Source organism: Columba livia, chromosome 2, assembly GCF_036013475.1.
Source record: "Columba livia isolate bColLiv1 breed racing homer chromosome 2, bColLiv1.pat.W.v2, whole genome shotgun sequence".
NCBI lineage: Eukaryota > Metazoa > Chordata > Aves > Columbiformes > Columbidae > Columba > Columba livia.
The window spans coordinates 147,585,830-147,604,004 of NC_088603.1; the positions used below are offsets into that span (position 1 = coordinate 147,585,830).

Genomic DNA, 18,175 nt, shown 5'->3' on the forward strand with positions numbered 1-18,175 from the left:
TGATTTTGGATTTGATCTCCGCTGTCTACCAGACTGCGAGGGGTGCACAGTGATAGCAGTGATTTGGTCCAGCTCAGCATCACACTTCCGAGGTTACTATCCAGTCTTCCCCACTTACCTCATTTTGGCTCACAGCGTGGGTGGCGCTGGAACACACAAACTGGGTCCTTTTCAAGTGGAACTAAGCTGGAAGGTGCAGATGTACATCTGACACACTCCATCCCCATAGCTAGCTCACCCTCTCCAAGACGTGTACAGCGTGGAAGTCAGGTTGCAGACTACAGCTCTACCCCAGACAGCTTGTGCTAATTGCTGTTGTAGACAACAGCCTTCTGGGAGCTCCTGCAGATGTAGCTATATGCATTTAATCAAATGAATTCCACACCAAATTGTTTTGTACAAATAACATGGCCAAAAGCCAAGAATTCGGGAGTTGAAGGAGTAGGAACACTGTTCTGGGATTGTTTTCAGGGTAACATTTTTTGCTTTTCTGGCAGGGAGAAGCCCACAGCCAGAAGCAAACACCAGTGGCTGTGGGGATGCTCGGTTCTGGAGGAACCCGTAGTGACTCACAAAACCAGGAGCTCACCCACAGCTTTCTGCCTCTTCCCAAGACACACCAGTCTTCTATGACTGGCAGATCAGATGGGATGACAATATAAGGACCTCTCCATGCTCTGGCAGTCTGAACCCCAGGTGTCCAGCCTAGATATCTCTGGTGGGAACAAACCAGGGACTAATTCCTCAGATTTATAAACAATGATGCCGAGCCCATTGGTGTTGTGAGGCACTTTCCCAGAGCGGGTATCATCTGACCAGATGTTGGTATCTGCTGGCAGGACATACAACCCGTGTGCTTGTTCTGTCAGCAGAGAGAAACCAGCACGTGTGAGGTGCGACTTCTCTCATGCTGAGGCCCATGTCTGCAACCGGCGAGGAGAAGCCTGGGCAATACTTTGTTCAGGGAGACGGCAGGTACAGCTCCGACAGAGAGGAGTGCGTTGTAGGCATCTAGCGTTAGGTGGGATGAATGCCATCCCCCTGAGTGTGACAGGTTTGTGATAACCTCCTAACAATATATATGGGTCAATAAACTAATATATTCTCGGCCTGCAGAGATCAGCCTTCCAAGGCCTCCAGGCTGGTGTATCAATCCTTTTTGTGCACATGCATTTACAGAGACACCTTCTAAAAGTCACCTACCAATGACTGTGTCACAAGGCAGAGATACTGTCCTGCCACACACAAGCAACACAGACTGAATGTTCCGCCCTCAGGTAAGACATTAAACACCTGTAAACATTGCTGGACTAGTTACCACTGTGTATAGATCCTATACCATGCACTAAATCTATGTAACAAAGGCACTGGATACACAGATGGCCATTACTTGCTTCAAGCTGAGAAGACAGCAGATAAAGAGCCATTCGTTTAACTACCCTGAACTTGAGACACGTGCCAATCATGTTCCCAAGTTTGTATTCTCAAGAGTACAAGCAAAATTTGTTATTCTACCTTAAAAATAAAACCACACTGCAACAGAAATGTACGTCCTTTATTAACAACTTTTCAAAATAAACCTTAAGAAAAAAAGTCTTTGGTGACACTATCTATAAAAGCAACCTATCTTAGATGGTAAACCTATGATGTTATACAGGTTAATGAAGAAAACCAAATTATATGGCTTTTAAATTTCTCATTCTCTCTTTTTCTCTCACTCACACACTTCCTTTAGGTTTAATTGCACCATGTTGTCAATAGTCAAACAAAGAGGGAGAAACACTTTTAAAAAGATGTGGCAGCACTATGAAAACATTGGTAATGCATTAGAAACTTATTTTTCTCAAAAATGTACATTTAATACAAAATAAGATTGTATTTTTTGTTTGCTTTTTTGCTTTACATTTGCCCACCTAAGAACTTCCATTTCAGGTTTCCGTTCTCATAATCCAAACACTATACATATTTTCTCTCAAAATAAATATACAGGAGTATGTACAAGGTCGCAAGGCCCATTGGATCATCACTAATCCACTGCGAAATAGTCACTAAAAATATTATGAAATTGTGGGAGGGAGCATCCAAAAGCATATGACGAGTCCCATAGCCCCCCCTAATTTAACTCCAACTTAAAAAACGTGTATGAAGAGTAGTATAAAGGCCAGCTTGACTTAAGTTTTAAACAAGGGTGAGATGCGCAATGTTTTGAAAGATGCGGTTTTGTTTCTGTCGGGCACCAGCTGAGACCCTGCGCAGGGCCAGTCCCTGCTCGGAAGACCCTGGGCCCCCCCATGAGACCCGCGGAGCCCTGCGGGCAAAAAAGAGGAGACCACCAACCCATCCCATGATGGAAGAGGGTGTTTCACTGGAAGAATTAATAAACTTGCTGTCAATCAATACAGACGTTATAACAAACACTGAGTGGACTTGTAGTTTTGATGTGAGGGGAGCAAGAAAAAGGAGGACACTGGATTTTACACTGGGAACTTAAATACTGTAACCCCCCGCCATGTCTACTGCTAGCTGTTTCTTTCATTGTTTCAGTATCGAACAATTACTTTCATTCTCCAAATGATATCTTTTGGTAAATGAGCTATTTTAAAAGGCGCTCATGGGTGAAAGATTTATTTCTTTGTCAAAGTTGGCTCTGAACAAGAAATTGCAATCTCAAATTGATCAAATCCAGGATGTTTTCCGATGGAAAAGATCAAAGCGCTCGATAGCCACGCATGAGCACACCAGCATGTTCACTATGAAATTGTTACGAAGCTTAAACATTCACATCTAGAAAAAGTCATGGTAATAATTAGAGTTTTTCACAAAATAGAAAGAGGGCAAATAAAATCTTGTCCAGGCCCAAGGGACTGCAGGGAGAGCCAGGCACTTTCCATCTTGGGAGTTTGCCCCTATAGTTGTGTCGCATTTTTCTCATTAGGAATATCTCCTCCTTCTCATTCAAATTGTAACTAGGAAGGGTTTCTTTTTTTCTTTTTCTTTTTAATTTTCTTTAATAATTTCAATTAAAAAATCATCAGTTCTCCCAAACTCTAATCCCTACTTTTATTCTGTTTTAATGGCATGGATTTATTCACATTCATCCATCCATCTCACCCCTGATTAAATTAAGGTCAGTAACCTTTACGAAAGGCCACATGCGTAACACTCAGTCAAGTCATCAGGTATTCAAGTACCTGTAAAGTAAAGGCTAACATAGCCTGCTGTTAATGAAAAACAATTAAAAAAACAAAAGCTACAAAAGGAGCAACAAGGAGTTGAACCTTGTTTCAGCACCATCTGAATTAAGGGAAGGGAGGAAAAAAAAAATAAGGAACCATTCAGTCGCATGTAGGACGAGATAAAAGGGTGATTTCATTCACTAAGGAAGCAACACAGCTCTGTCCAACACAGATACACACGGGAGGCTCGGAATCATGCCCAGTGTCCTTGGGAGCGCTGGACAACAGTGCCCATCCACATGGAGCATAACACACAGAGTCTCTGAGCTGGATCTGCCTCCAGCTCTTGCCCTGGGTCCCCAGGACACGGACACGGAGCCCGACGGCCGTTCCCAAGACTGGCCGCGAGGCACATTCTTTCCTAGAGAGCCGGCTGTGCCCGGGTAACGTGCTGCAAAGAGAAATGCTCCTACCTATCCGCATCCCGTCCAGAGCTAAGCCTTTAATTGTTACTTGTTTAATTAGCGGTCTGCAAAGAGAAAGGGCCCCGAATCACACTGGGAGCGAGCTTTAGCACAGTCTCTTTCAGCCGCCCCAAAAAGTGACGATAACAGAATGTCAAAGAGCTGCGAAGCTTGGCCTGACTCACTGCACTCCAAAAATGGTTAGCTACTCCCTTTTTTACTAAAAACCCAACACACGTGCCCGAAAATGGCATTAACTAAAACCCAAGGAGAATTGTAATTCTTGTTTTTGTAGGGTCGCCTCTTTCCCTCTCCCTGGCCCCTCTTGCTGGCTGCAGACCATTAATTGCAAATGGAGACATGAGCAAAGTGTGAGCCCTGCCAACCTCACCCAGTGCTTGACATATCCTCCAAAAACCAAGTCTAAGGAGACGGTGTATTCCAGTCCCTGAGAGAACGGTCTGATCTTCAAGAGGAAAAAGCCACATGAGAGCTGCTGAGCCATCCACCCTAGAAAATCAAACCTCGGGACTTCACCTTCCCCCACAGATCAGCAAGCACAGACCTGAGAGCACAGAGAAGTGAGGTTCATGTTTTTATGGGATGTGAGGAGCTGAATTAGCAGCTTACCCTACAAAGACAGGACCATAACCTGCTCCCCTTCCTTCCCTGGCCCTGCCTACCAACCCTTCCCTCTTTATGAATCTCTCCACATGCTGATTTAACTCCCTAAAATGGCACTAAAAAAATCAATAAATCACTGCAATTTTAGCGAGTTAAATGGACTCACAGAAGCACCAGCATGGCAGAAGGTGTGAGGTGAGACTGAGTGGCCAGGGGTTGGGAGAGCAAAATTAGGGGGGAAAAGCGGCACCTCTGCCTTTCAGCACCATAAGTCACATGCTGCAGTCTCATACATTTTGGCAGATTCCTTTAAATATTTGGTTCAGATTTAACACAAAATGTCAGGAACCTGATGCTCCTGCCCTAACTTGCTGTGCTCTGTTCAAATACTGCAATACATATGCAAAGCAAAGCATTCTTTGCAAGACTCTACATGTCAGGTTGCATCCAAACATTTAGCAATATCTACTTTGCACTTTTAAAGCAACCTTCCACTTTGGAATTCTGGTCTTATCAGCAAGAGAAATTTTTTAGGCTTGACAGCGTTCCCTCTACAACCAGTAACTGCTGCTTTTACAAATGAGGAAACTGAGGCATGCCTCAGTTGTGGGAGTTGCTTAAAGCTGCATAATAAATAGGTGCCTGAACCCAAATGAAAATGGTGAAAATTCTGGTCCACCCTTCCTAGCACTGCAGCTACTCTTCACGCCTCCTACCAGACCGCCTGTTTACCAAGGAATGAGGTATAGAAAGGCCTGCTGGTCTTCTCTTGGGGGGTGGCAATTGTTACATAGCACCCCAACTGCACCTCATCAAAATGTTAGAGTTCAAAACATTTTTAAAGTGCTTATTTTCTTAGCAAATAGGAATGGTGTCTTCCTAACCAAAATCACTGCTTTTGTTTTCATTCTTCAGTTGAAAGAAACACATAAATAAGAACAGCACTACAGAGAAATGAACAACTGGAATATTTCAATTTAAAACCACTCCCATTTGAAATGATAAAACCATTTGGAGCATGAGCAACGCTGGTATTTCAGGGGCAGGTTTTTAGTCCGAGTGAGCCTGCCCCAAGCACGCCTGGGAGCACCCGCTGCCACCGATACCCAGTGTCTGACCGCGCACTTAACTTCAGGTGTCAGACCTCCAGGAGGGAATTTCTCCACCTATTTGCGCTTAAAAAAAAAAACCAAAAAACCCCATGCTTTGATTTCATATAAACCAATTTGTTACAGGCCAAACTCCTGCACCGAGAGCACTAACATGCTTTCTTTTTTTCACCCACACTCCTTTTGCCCTCAAACCAAAGCTATTTCTAGAAATTCAGCCGCCACAGCCCCAGGCAGCGGAGGCTGAGGCCACATGTGGCCGCTGTGCTGATGGCCCCTGCGGTGCCCAGGGCCACTGGGATGTGTCTCTGCTGCCAGGTCCCCAGTGTGCCCCTCGGCAGGGACGTTCCTCTCCCCAGCGAGGCCAGGCTCATCGCCTTTAAAAACAGGGTCCCCAGGCAGAAGGATCTGTGCTTCCCTCTGGCATGCTGGGGGTTCTCCAGTTTTCCGTCCGTTCAGAGGAGCTTTGCCATAGTGGCTGCTACCGGCCTGGGGAAAACTGGGAAAAAAAAAGAATTAAAAGTCAGCAGTAAATGAGGAAGGTTAATACTTGGGCTCTGTCCTGATTGTGCTCAGTTTGTTTCTGAACCTGCTGCATTTTCTCCCCTTGAGATTCAAGTGTTTAACTTTCCAGGGGAAAATGAATGAAAATTGCAATGACAATCAAATGCATGAAAGAAAGAAACGGCAGCTTTGAAATATTCACAACAACACAATTTTGATTAAAGAAAGAACTCTGTTTTTAATAGGTTTTTTTTTTTGATCATTAAAAAAGTTTAAACCTGCATAGCAATCATTTCAAAAATAATTATTTAATGTTCCATAATGAAACTGTACACGACCTATTCTGGGGCGGCAGCAGCCTGCCGGGGCCCGGCGCAGTCCGGCGCCATGTCGGGCGCTTGCTGCCGGCGGCACAGTCTGGCTCCCGGCACGGCGGCCACGCGGGGCAGGGGCGGCTCGGCCCCCTCGGCAGCGCTCCTCAGAGTCGTTCAATGTCCCGGTACTTCTTCCTCAGGATGGAGACCTGGTCTTTAAAGAGGACAGGGTCGAGCCTCATCTGAGAGTGGATCAGCGGCATATAGCCAAACCAGCTGGCGAAAGTGTTCATGCAGCTCTGCCGCTGGGCGAAGTGGTCGGGGTCGGCCCAGCGCGAGGCCCGGGACGTCTGTGGAGAGGAGAGCAGAAGTCAGGCGTTGGCCATGATCCAACGCAATGGCTGGGCGCCCTGTCAGAGCAGCGCCAAGGGCAGTGCCGTGGGGTGACCCGAGCTTGACCACGACACCCGCACGCTGGCCTCACACAGCCTGCCAGCACATCGCCTCACCCCATCCCTCACTCTTCTTATTTTAGACCCTCAAGCTATTTCACAGGTAGAACAAGTCCTTAAAAACCACCACATCCTTACAAGTCCTTAAAAACCAGACATGGAGGCCACCGCTTTTCCCTGAGGTGCCGGTGCTCCAGCCAGCTGCTGCCCACAGCCTTCAGCCGCAGGAGGAAAACATGCTGCCCTTATTACGGTTTCTGCAGGTCAAAAACACGCTTTTGCAGAAACGGATACACGAGTCATTTCAACCAGCTTGTAACTGAGCTCAGTAGAAGTCCTTACATGCTTGGCATTACTCATGCGTGTTGATGTCCTGCACGGAAAAGCAGGGTGCTCCCAGGAATCCCACTGGCCGAGGCTAGTGTATAAGACAGTAACATCTTATGGACAGAGAAAATGAACTGAAGTTCCAAGTTACATCACATTAAACCCTGACCTGAGAAAAAGACCACAGGTTGTGTACATGGAAAACACTGTGGCCTGATTTTCCAAAGCTCAGGGCAGCTGTGATTCCTATGAAAGTCCATTGAAACTCAGCACCTCTAGAAAAATAAGGCCCTAACAGCTCTGAAGCAGTTATTGTTCTCCATCTGTACCTAAAGTACATGTATAAACATAATAAAGCTATTGTTTAAGATAAACTATGAATGCTGAGAACCTAAGCTTCAGGTTGTGCCGCTTCTCTTGCATCTCTCTATAGCACTGATGTTTCCACTGTACTTCAAAACCAAATACAAATTCACAAGCTCAAATTAAAATGCAAATAAACTGAGAGAGTCAGGGACTTGCCAAATGAATGGGGTATCAGACTTGATCTTTATCCAAGGCCTGTCCAGTTGAGCTGAAGTGGTAGGTTATAATGTGCATTGATTACAGGCTCTTGATTATACCGAGCCACTAAAGAGCAAGCAAAAGCTTGTTGCTGGAGGATTATAGCACACATTCTGGCCATTAACAGTGAATTTCCATACGAGTATTAATCTCTGTCACAACATTGGGGTTATGTTAATTTTTTATTTGTCTTTCAAGGAATTATGAACATGGTCCATTACATTTCCCAAAGCTGCAGGAACAACTTGTCTTTAGGAGAGAGTTATAGTTCATGGCTGACTCAAGTCACCCACACTGTAACAAGAAAAATGGATGTTCAAGCTTTGCCAAACAGCCAAAGCACGGCCCCGTGGAGAGGTGAAGCTCAAACAAGAAGCAATAGGTACTTTCTGGATGGCACCTTCTTGTTCACAGAAGGTCTCCTGTGTACCCAGATGAGTCAGAATTGCTGAATTACTACCTATACTTCAGATGGCAGTGGTATACCAGTGAGGGAGTCTACAACCTGGCACGGCCACTTCCCAGTCAATGATCCAAGTAATGCTAACAGAAGAAAATGTGAGGGGAAAATAAGAGGATCCTGTCTTTCTCCTGCCTCCCAGTAATCATGGGACTATTTGTAGTGCAGATCACAGACACCGTGGCAGCAGAGATGGGAGCTTCTTTGGGACTTGCAGGATTTGCTATTCGTCCCATCACTCGTTCACAGGGGGCAGGAGGACAAGTGTCCCTAGGTTACCAGGTACCCCTGTTACTGGAAGGCATATCCATTTCTACAATGACAGAGTGCTTATCCAGTAGCCGGAAGAGGCTCTAAAGCAAGCATTTCATGGATGCTAGTGAGTGATGGTGTCACCGTGGAACGCAACGTTCCTCATGGGAAGAAATGCTTGAATACCATAAACTAACTCTATTGTGACAGCCTGATGTCAGTGCTTGAATCACACTATATATTTTAAAGCAGCACAGAGATGGCCTGGTGGATTACATTCATTAATAGTAATTAAAAATATAAAACCTTTCTAGAATTTATTTCTGCTTCTAGCATTCCATGGCCAGTTATTACATCTATAATATTTAATTAGAAAACTGGAGTTTAACTGAAATCTGGTCACCACAATCAGTTCCATGAGTTTGGGATGATCATGAATAACATTGTGTGAGAAAAATATGAGGAGATACTGTCAAGTACAGTAGATGTTTGCCATTTCTCCCTTTGGATTTTCCTTCACTATAATAAGGATACCTAAAGTCTATTTACAGTTCTGCTAAACTAAAAACTGCAAAAAATAGACATAAACGTATCACTCTGTAAGCCTAACCTAGAAGCCAAACCTTTACATTATCAATCCATCCCAACTTCTAAAACATGCTCTGGATACATACCTGTCCCATCATGGTCTCCTTATACTGTTTTTTCTGTGTTACTTTGATTGGAGGCAATTTTGTCACAGCCGACACCAAAAAATTCATTAGAATGTCCTCACAATTGGCCAGTTGGTCCACCATATTCTTTAGGCTGGCAGGCAGGTAATGAGTGTACAGGTAGTGATAATATCTGGAAGCCAAAAGCAGTGTCATTAAGGGACTACAAACTCCAGGGCATTTCTGTCTCAGTTGAGACACAAGTTTCGTACTCAACTCTGGATATACCACTTCCTTTCTTCGGTCTCATCTTCCAACAAGAATGGAGAACAAATCAGTACCTCATCAAGAGAGTAAACAGTGCTAATAGGGAAACAGAACATAGGCCTTTTTTTGTAACTTGAAAGAAACAGTACAGACCTAAGTATCAAGATAATGGAGGACAGAGAACACCACACTGCTATAATGTGACAGACAATAGTGATGAATTCATCCTACACCTCTTCTTTCAAAACTGTTCAGTTGGACTCTATTAACTGGCATACTGCTGTCATTATTGTTGTAATTATTCTCCTCTGGGCCTGTAGCAACCCCTATGGCCTGTCTTCTCCTTTGCGGAGATGTGGATTAGGCACTCCAGAATTTGGTGCCTTTCTCCTAAAACCCAGAGAGGCCTTTGTTCTGCTGGAGTCCTAACAACACGGTTTTCCTCCAACATGCTGCAATAGGCTGATCTGTGAAGTGTCCACTGTGCGACATCTCTAGAGTATCCCCAAGACTTTGCAGACTGCAGCTGTCAGCCAACACATACCCAGAGCTGGTCTGGAAGTAACCTCCTTTCTGTTGTGCTACAGGCCATTCAGCCGAGCAGCTTAATGAATTCGAGAACTCTTTGAAGTGTGTAATTCCTGATGTTAAAAAGAGCAGTCTGACTGCCTCAAAATACAAGGGACTTCAAAGAGACCCAACAAGCGCAATAATGATTACCAGATCCCCAGAGCTAAACCAAGAACTTAAATTATTGCCCCATAAAAAGTAGAGCCATCTATTATCTTTCCACTTTTTCCCCTCCCCGGAAGAATGTTCTTCACCCCTCTCCCCCTGACTATTTGGTTTCATACAGAAGGAGGACAGCAGATGCTTTGGGTGCTTACTTGTGGTAAATAGCAGCTCCTGTCAATACCATGGAATAGTCATTAGTCCATTTGGAGGTGTACCCCCACCTCTCCTTAGTGTTGTCCCAGAAGTGACTGCGAGCAGGATACCCTACGATCCTCTCTGGAAAACTTTGCCAAACTGTAAAGGCAAAATCCACCTGCGGACAAAGGCAGAGGCCAAATGAATATTGAAATTGTTTCAACAAATGTCAACAAAACAAAATATTACCTTGCCACTAATTCATAATTCAAAATCTTGGAACTGTTGCAAAACATTAATCCTATGTATTCATCAGTAAATTAAACCGACTGTTTGACATTTTGCCCTATAATTATGCACATTTTAATGGTTCCTGTTAAAGGGAGTCTAGAGCATCACAGCATTACATTAACATTTTCAAGCGTGCCCTTTACATATCAAACCTTTTCAAGTTACAGAAAGAATGGGTGTAGGAGCATGTATTTATACTTGGATGCAACACAGAGTGGTAATAGCGACGTGGTAAACTGAACCTTTTGCACATCTCTGTGCTTCTCACCATTTCAGTACTGTCAACACAAAGCTTGGAAAATCAGGAGTCAAACACCTTAAATTATAAGGGTGGCTCAGTGAGATTAAAACAGGCAATCAATGTGGAGTCCTTTTCTATTTTCCATCCATTTTGAGCCTTTGGGGTACACGCAGGTCATACTTTTAAGACTGTCTATATGATCAAGAGGGTTAAACATATAGCTTCATAAAGAGGAAGATAAGATTCCCATGCAGTCAAAGCTTTTGGAGCCTATACTTTAAGAAAATGCTTTTAAATAACTCAAATTTCTGAGAATTGAAAAGATGATATGACATTGCTAGCCCGGGATCCCACCAAACAAACCCTGGTGACACCAGGAAAGGAATGATTGGGGTAGTTTGCAGAAGGCTCATCAGCACCAGATGTGAAAGGAGCTTGGTAAAAATACATATGGAAATATTACTATCACTATAAAGTTGGTTGGCCATCGTCACACTTCAGCTTAGGTTTTGGAGCTCAAACTAGACCAAAATTTTAAAGAGAGTTAAAGACAATTCTAGCTGTCCCTTTCAAACCCAAGAAAATGAGGGATCTGTTTCTGTACTGCACACCAAGCTCCCTCCAGTACCAGAGGGACCTAAAACTTTGCTCAAGAATGTTTGGAAAACCTTCCAAGAACGCAGCCAAAGTCAAGGGTGTAGAGGTTAGATAAAGAATAGCTGCTGCTCTGAGAACAGCCACATTTTGTGTGATTACTGTCAGACTTCTCTCATTTACAAGTGTTTTTATGAAACAGAAGAGTCACACATGTACTCAAGACAAAGTCAGGGACTGGTTATTTTCTTTCAAGTTGTTTCAAGGAATCTGAGGCCAACTAGAAAGACAATGTGCGCAAACCAGTTACCGTTGTGATAGTTCTGATCTCATCCAAATCAATACCACATGAAAGAACTAAAGGGTTTTTTTTTCCCCTGTAAAGGCCTTTCCCATAAAACATGACATCTGTTTTCTTTAGAGAAGTCTGAGAATCTCAAACTTAAATAAATAATAAAGCAGCTGCACTCAGTGCCCTCACTTGTGCTTTCAAGTGTCCATCCTTGGTAGCAGGGAGACGCGATAAAGCAACCACCCTAAGAGAAAACTCGCTTTATCAAACAAACCCCAGTCACTTTCCTGTGTAATTTCCAGCAATATTATTGCTCAGCTGATCAGCAGGAATATCCGACCAGTCTGCCAGTCTCTTAAATTCTAATATCACTCTTGGCCTGTGCTGATTTCTAATTACTTCCCACACAAACACCCCTCTGTGCACGTGACACAGGTCCTCTCACAAAAAAATTATCCACCATTCTGTTGTGATTGGAAAACCTTTACTCCGCTGGAGCCGGATAGAGCAGAGGATGTGCCTGGTGACTGCTCCTCCCAACGGGAACGTGATCATGTTTGACCATATTCCTAAATTGCTTTCTCTGAGCCCTGAAGCTGTGCCACAACAACCACCCATGTTTCAAGTGAAGTGTCACACCAGGCGTTTCATGTCAGTGTTTCGGCGTGCTGTTTCTTTGTGTAAGTTGAATGATGGGGGACGTGACGCAACAGAAAGGCCCCAGTTCTTCACAGAGAACCACCAAGGATTGCTGCTGGCCCTGGCAGGACATGCTGAAGCTGGAGGGCGGGTGGCAGCGAGAGCTGGCAGCTGGTTCTCTGTGCAGCACAGAGGCCGTGGGGCTCGTACAGCCAATACCCACTGTGCAAGCACGCAATATCGGCTGCGGGCTGCTCACAGGAGGAAAGAAGCCACAAAGAAATGTGTATGTTGTCTCAAAAAAACAACAAATATTTGTGTTTCACAATGTTTAGGGTAAAACATGCCCAAGCCGAATGAGAAACAGTATTTATTTCATATGTGTTCCAGAAGCCTGAATGACTCTGAAGTTTGGATGATGACTAAATACCAGACAAAACAAACCAAAGCCCCAAATCCTCACAGGATCCACAGGCTGGATTGCTGCAAATACCACCTCAGTGCAATGAAGTCCTTGAGAGGTCTTACCATGGCCCCCAGGACAACTAGGACAGGACCCTTCATCTTGAGCAACAACCTGCTTAGGAATTCCAGCCCCTGAAGAAAAGCCTTTCATTGGTTTTGGTTTGTTTGTTGTTTTGTTTTGTTTTGTTTGGCTGTGCAGGGCTTTGCACACAAGGGCTTTGGCAGCAGCCATGTTCTTCCTCATCCAGCAGAAACTACCACGGTGTAATCTTAGTATCAAACAGGTTCCATGCCAACTACTTCTTCCATCTGTGCAGCAGAAAAGGGCTACTATGGCTCCTTCTGGAGCAACCTAACCACAGCACAACAAATCCGCAGTGGGGAGAAGAGCGGTTGCAACGTTATCCATCTGGAACAAATTCAGTGACATCTTAGGGTATATAGCAGTGACGGGTGACTAACGTCAGGCATTTCTCCACTGACATATACGCAGTGATAGCATCACTGAAAGGCCCACATCACTGACAAAAAAGCATTTTTATAAAGGTAAAGTGGGGAGAAGAAAATGGCCATGAACATGGGGGGAAAAAAAAAGGGAAAACAAAAGAAAATCGAGTTTTTCAAGCTATTCCCTGGCCATCATTAATAATGTATTTCCCAAATATTGCACTCTATATAAACTGTCATCAGTTTCCCCTGTGGTTCTCAGGAAGAGGTTCCAGAAATCAATACTCATCCCAGTTGTAAAAATTGGTTTTCTACAGTATTTTTCTTTTCTTAGCGCTATCTTGCTCTTGGCACAAACACTCGTAACACCTAAACTAGCAAAGATCTCCAATTTTATCGGGCGACACAATGGTGAGAGCATTTCTCAGTGAAATCCTGCATTAGGGGGGCAACGCCATCTTTTGGAGCGACAGCAGTCCCCTGCTGCTGACACCCCTTCCCTCCCCACCTACACCCCATGGATAATGTGGGGGAAAAAAGCTACCCCAATCAGAAAAGTGAGAACAGAGTATTAAAGCTGACTGCTCTGGGCTGCCTACACCCGCCTGCAGCTATGTTACTAAAATAATAAAGAATGGAAGAACCATATGCTAATGACGAGCCAATTAACCAGGGCGAAAAGCTCCTCTGACGACAAGCGGTGGCAGGGTTGCTGAAACAAGTGCAACGTGCTAAATCTGAGGAGTGTAGCAGGAAATCTTCTAACAGTTGCTCACTGACAAAGCCGAGAGAAGAGCCTGCCTGCTGTGCTCAGGCTGAGCCAAGGGGCTCTGCAGGCTCCCAGGGTGACAGGGACCCTTACCTCAGTGGTGGAGAGCACGGTGTCCTCATCCAGGCTCAGCACTGCATCTGTCACGATGTTGTCGTAGGGTAGGAAGCGACTGCTCATAACCTGTGGGTACCCAAGGCAGGGAGGAGAGGGAAAAAAAACAAGGGAAATACTCAATTTCATACCTCACTCTTACTTCCTCTTGTCTGAGGCATATCATGTATCTCTGCCTGATGGAAAGAACCCTTCAGCTCAAGGGTGAAAGACTCTCATTTTTGTCATCACAGCAGTCAGCCTTCACCTTCTACCCAAGGAGTGATTTCTGAACAGACCTCTCTCTTTGGAGCAGGCTGCTTTCCTTTTGTGACAAACTGCAACAGTCCATGGTGAGAATTAGATGTATCTACAGCTTCTTTAGGGAGGACATTTTCCCTGGTAGCCAAGACTGCCCCTCTGCCCTCCTACGGGGTGTGAGGAACAAAGATAATGAACTCTGAGAAGGACTTTCGAGCAGTCATAAGGTTACACTGCTGGGAAGCCAAGCAGTCCAGGCTGTGTGTGAAGGACATTATGCTACCAGGATGGTTCCCCTGCAAGGTGGTACCGCTCCATCTCTGTGCATTGCTGCTGTATCCACAGGGAGCTGCTGCCAAGTGGTGCAACACACCACATCACAAAAGGAGAATATGCTAAAGAACATGAGTATTAGTTGAGCTCCACTTGCATCAAGAATTATATTGGTATTGTAGCATTTTAAAAAGTCACATTCTTAAGTGACTTATATATATATATACATATATATGAAGTCTATATGCAGAATAAGCTTTCAAAAACTATGGCAGGACAGTCTTCAAGGCAATAGGAAATAGACAGGAAAGCGGGATCAAAAAGGTAACAGCAAGAAATGAGAATCGATGTGGCTTTTTTAGCAGACTAATTAGCACCTTTTGAGAACTGATGAACAGTAACAAGGACATGACACTGTTTGTTTCCCTCATTTGCTAAGAAAAATATCCTGGCTAGTTAATAGACTTCTCTTCCAACTTATTATGCCAAAAAAACACTATAAAAATCAGGTCCGGTAAGAGGAAATCAGTATATGGAAACAGGAACATGGAGAAGTTTTATACATCCCTCATAATGGACACGGTCAGTTCTGTCTCCCCTGTGACCTGTTTGAAAGCAAGTCTCTAAATCTATGCCTCGATTCAGAGAAAGCTCTGTCTTTATAACCAGGAGGTTCACAGTGTCTGGAGAGCATCCCCCCGTCCCTACGATGGCTGTGATCCGGGGAGGCCGTGAGGAAGAGGTGGTCTGGCAGGGGTTCCTGGTTTTGCTTTGCTTACGCAAAGGCAAAGCAGAGCAAGCAGCCGGCAGGAGAGCAGCATTGTCACCCCAGCTGTTTTACAGACTGTGTAAAATTGTCAAATAGTAAACCAGTCGGGACTACCCACGTATTTTGTTTTTGTAGTTAAAGCTCCCTTTTGTAAAACAGGTGTGATAATATATCTTGATTTCATGGGGAAGAGGGAAGGTTAGGTAAAGGCAGACCTCTGTGACACCTGCACACAGTCACTGTGCCTGCCAGTGCGCTTCAGCTAAGTCTGAAGATGAAAAGCAGTTCCTTTGTGCAACCTTTGAATTGCACTGCTCTGGCTCTGCAGGCTTTGTCCAAACAAACAGCTTTACTGCGCAATAAGCCATTTGGCATATGTTGGGATACTAGAAGGAAGAGACTGTCCACTATAAACACACCTTTGTGTACTCAGGAGACTCATTTGTAATCTAAGCAGTGCCTGGGCCAATTCCTACAAACACTGTAGAACTGGTCAGAGATTTTCTCCTCTATCTCACCTCTGCAAGTTTTCCAAAAAGAAAGAAAACAACCCCACAACGTTCAAAAGACTCAGAAATCACTACAGCCTTTCTTGGCCCTGCAGCAACTCTCCTGACACTGTTTACATGGCTAGCTGAGGCCAGAACCATTAGCTGCCAACCTTGAAGGGCTCTCTCTTTCTCCTTGTTAAGGTGACTGGGGGAAAAGAACAAAAACAGGACTATAATTTCAAAATAGGGTTGTACAGCCAAAGCAACTAAAAGTTCCCTTTGCAAAGGCAAAGCTCAAGAGCCAGCTGACAGAGATTGCAGAGGGGGCCAGTCCCAATCTATCTGAGAGCCCAGAAGCGTTAAGTCTTGATCTTTCAGGCCTGCATTTAGAAATGAATTGGCCACTTCATTGTGGATTTTAAGAAGAGCCTCTTCTCTAATCTGGGTGGCGTCTGTTTTGACTTTGTGGAAGTGCAAACAAACAGGTGTGTTGCACAGCAAGACATGACATGGTGGTTTTGTTCCCACATGTGTCCCTTGTCCCTTTGGTGGTCGGATCCCATCATTGGCAGCAGTACCCTACAAGGCCATGAGAGAAGGTACTTTCCAAAGGTGCTTTAACACCATTCATTCCCATATGTTCTCTACTTTTGAGTCCACAGCTGACCCTCAGGTCTTGCAACTGACTGCTCAGACTCAACTAATCCAGCTGCATCGTGACTTTCCTGCACCTGCAGAGAAAGAAATCTCCAAAGATGAGGTCAGCACTACCTGCTCTCAGGGCCACATTTCAAAACCGGGTCTCACCTGTGAATCTCAGATTCACAGCATTAATTGCCACGCTGATGATTTCTGAGAGCATGGGACCTCATGCATGAAATGCAAATCTGTGACCAAGCTGGTACAAAGAGCCAAGGAATAGAAAAGAGCTGTTACACTGTTGGGAACTACAAAGCTTTCACCGAAGCAGCTGGAAAAATAAATTCCGGTCCCACTGGAAAACAGATACAATATTTCACCATGTTTCTCTCCACCTACCTTGCTTTCTCCTTCAATGACTATGACAGGCACAGAAGTGGCAGGCCAGCGGTGTTTGGCTGGGAGGGGTTTATCACAATTCCATAAAACAATAATCTGAAAGAGAATATTGGATGATGATCAGAGACCTTTTGAAGCAATGCAGTACAAACCCTAAGGACTCTGATCTCCAGACAGAAACATTACGTTTAAGTTAGGAATTTCAAAATCAACAATGATACAAATCTGTATAAAAATAACACTTCTTACAGTAATTTTACCCATCCTGACTATTTACAATATATATCCTCTCAAGCAAATAGATGCCAGACAGGAACTCAGGAAGTCTCCATCTAGGCCAGGTCATACGGATGTCACTGATTTACTTTGGCTCTCATTAAAGGCTAAATCACTTGTGACAATCCACTGCAAGAGGGTGCTCCTACAGAACTCTCCAGGGTTTCCTTCAGAGAAGCCAAAATCCTGGCACTGCTGAGACTAACAGCCACAGCAGGAGGAAGGAAGATCACATAGGGCCTCTGAGGTACAGGCATTCTGCACCTGATCTTTAAAGTGCAGTCATTGTTCTACCCACCTCATGAAACAAAGGGGTTTAATTACTGTCTCTGTTCCATTCTAACTATACTCAGAAGTTTTGTTTCCCATACATGCAGGTCACAGACAGTAAAAATCTCAGAAAAAGGAAACATCAGAATTGCAAGAAGGGGCTGAAACAGGACTGAGAAGATCTGAAGTCAGTAGGCTCTTCACTTCTGGGACAGTAGTTTTGTCTCCAATGCGTCTGACATCAAACAGCACTGCTTACCTGTGCACAGTACTGGGACTTGGCTACAGCAACCAGGAGTTTCAGCACAGGCTGAGATTGGGAAACCAGGGGAGTTACTGCGTGGATAACGGCAGTGAATGTGGGAAGAGGCTTCAGACCTGAAGTGAAGAGATACGTGTTCAGGAAAAGACAAAATTGCCCTGGTTAGTACAGATTAAAGGACTCTGGAGATGAGAAAAATTATCTGCACTTAATGCAAACCTTGCCATGTGTTTTTTGGTCACCTGCTTTTGCCTCAGATACCAGATGCTTCACAGGAGATCACGCTTCCCTTTAACTCCCACACCCTCCAAAATTCCCGACTTCAACACTATCACTGCCTTTTCTTACTCGCTATCGCCACAGATGTCCTGCAATCTCTTTTTTTCATCCAGTTTGCCTCACAAATAATATTGACATCTGGTTTGTTCAACCAAATGTCTTTCTTGACCCTGGCTCTATTTTGCTACCTGGCTCTGGATGCTTGATCTTTACTACAGATTATCTCTACAACTTCCAGAGGCTTGCTCAGTTTCCTCAGTTCCATTATAGCCTTTCTCAGCTTTTTGCTCTTTCTGGGTCGATCCCCATCCACATGCATCTGCAACTACTTCCTGAGCCGATAATTCTGCATGCATCCTTGTCTTCCATTCTGATATTTCTCTCACTAT

General features: G+C 44.4%; 1 protein-coding gene across 1 annotated transcript in view; it reads right to left on the bottom strand.

Annotated features, from left to right (window-relative positions):
- Window positions 1-1,537: 1,537 nt before the first annotated feature.
- EXT1 (exostosin glycosyltransferase 1) overlaps window positions 1,538-18,175 on the bottom strand; it is a 181,166-nt gene continuing 164,528 nt past the window's right edge. The window contains exons 6-11 of the mRNA XM_065054302.1: window positions 17,505-17,623; window positions 16,700-16,795; window positions 13,868-13,957; window positions 10,054-10,214; window positions 8,921-9,092; window positions 1,538-6,541 (exon numbers count right to left, since the gene is read on the bottom strand). Coding sequence (XP_064910374.1) covers window positions 6,356-6,541; window positions 8,921-9,092; window positions 10,054-10,214; window positions 13,868-13,957; window positions 16,700-16,795; window positions 17,505-17,623 — 824 coding nt within the window. The 3' untranslated portion in view covers window positions 1,538-6,355. The remainder of the gene's footprint in view (window positions 6,542-8,920; window positions 9,093-10,053; window positions 10,215-13,867; window positions 13,958-16,699; window positions 16,796-17,504; window positions 17,624-18,175) is intronic.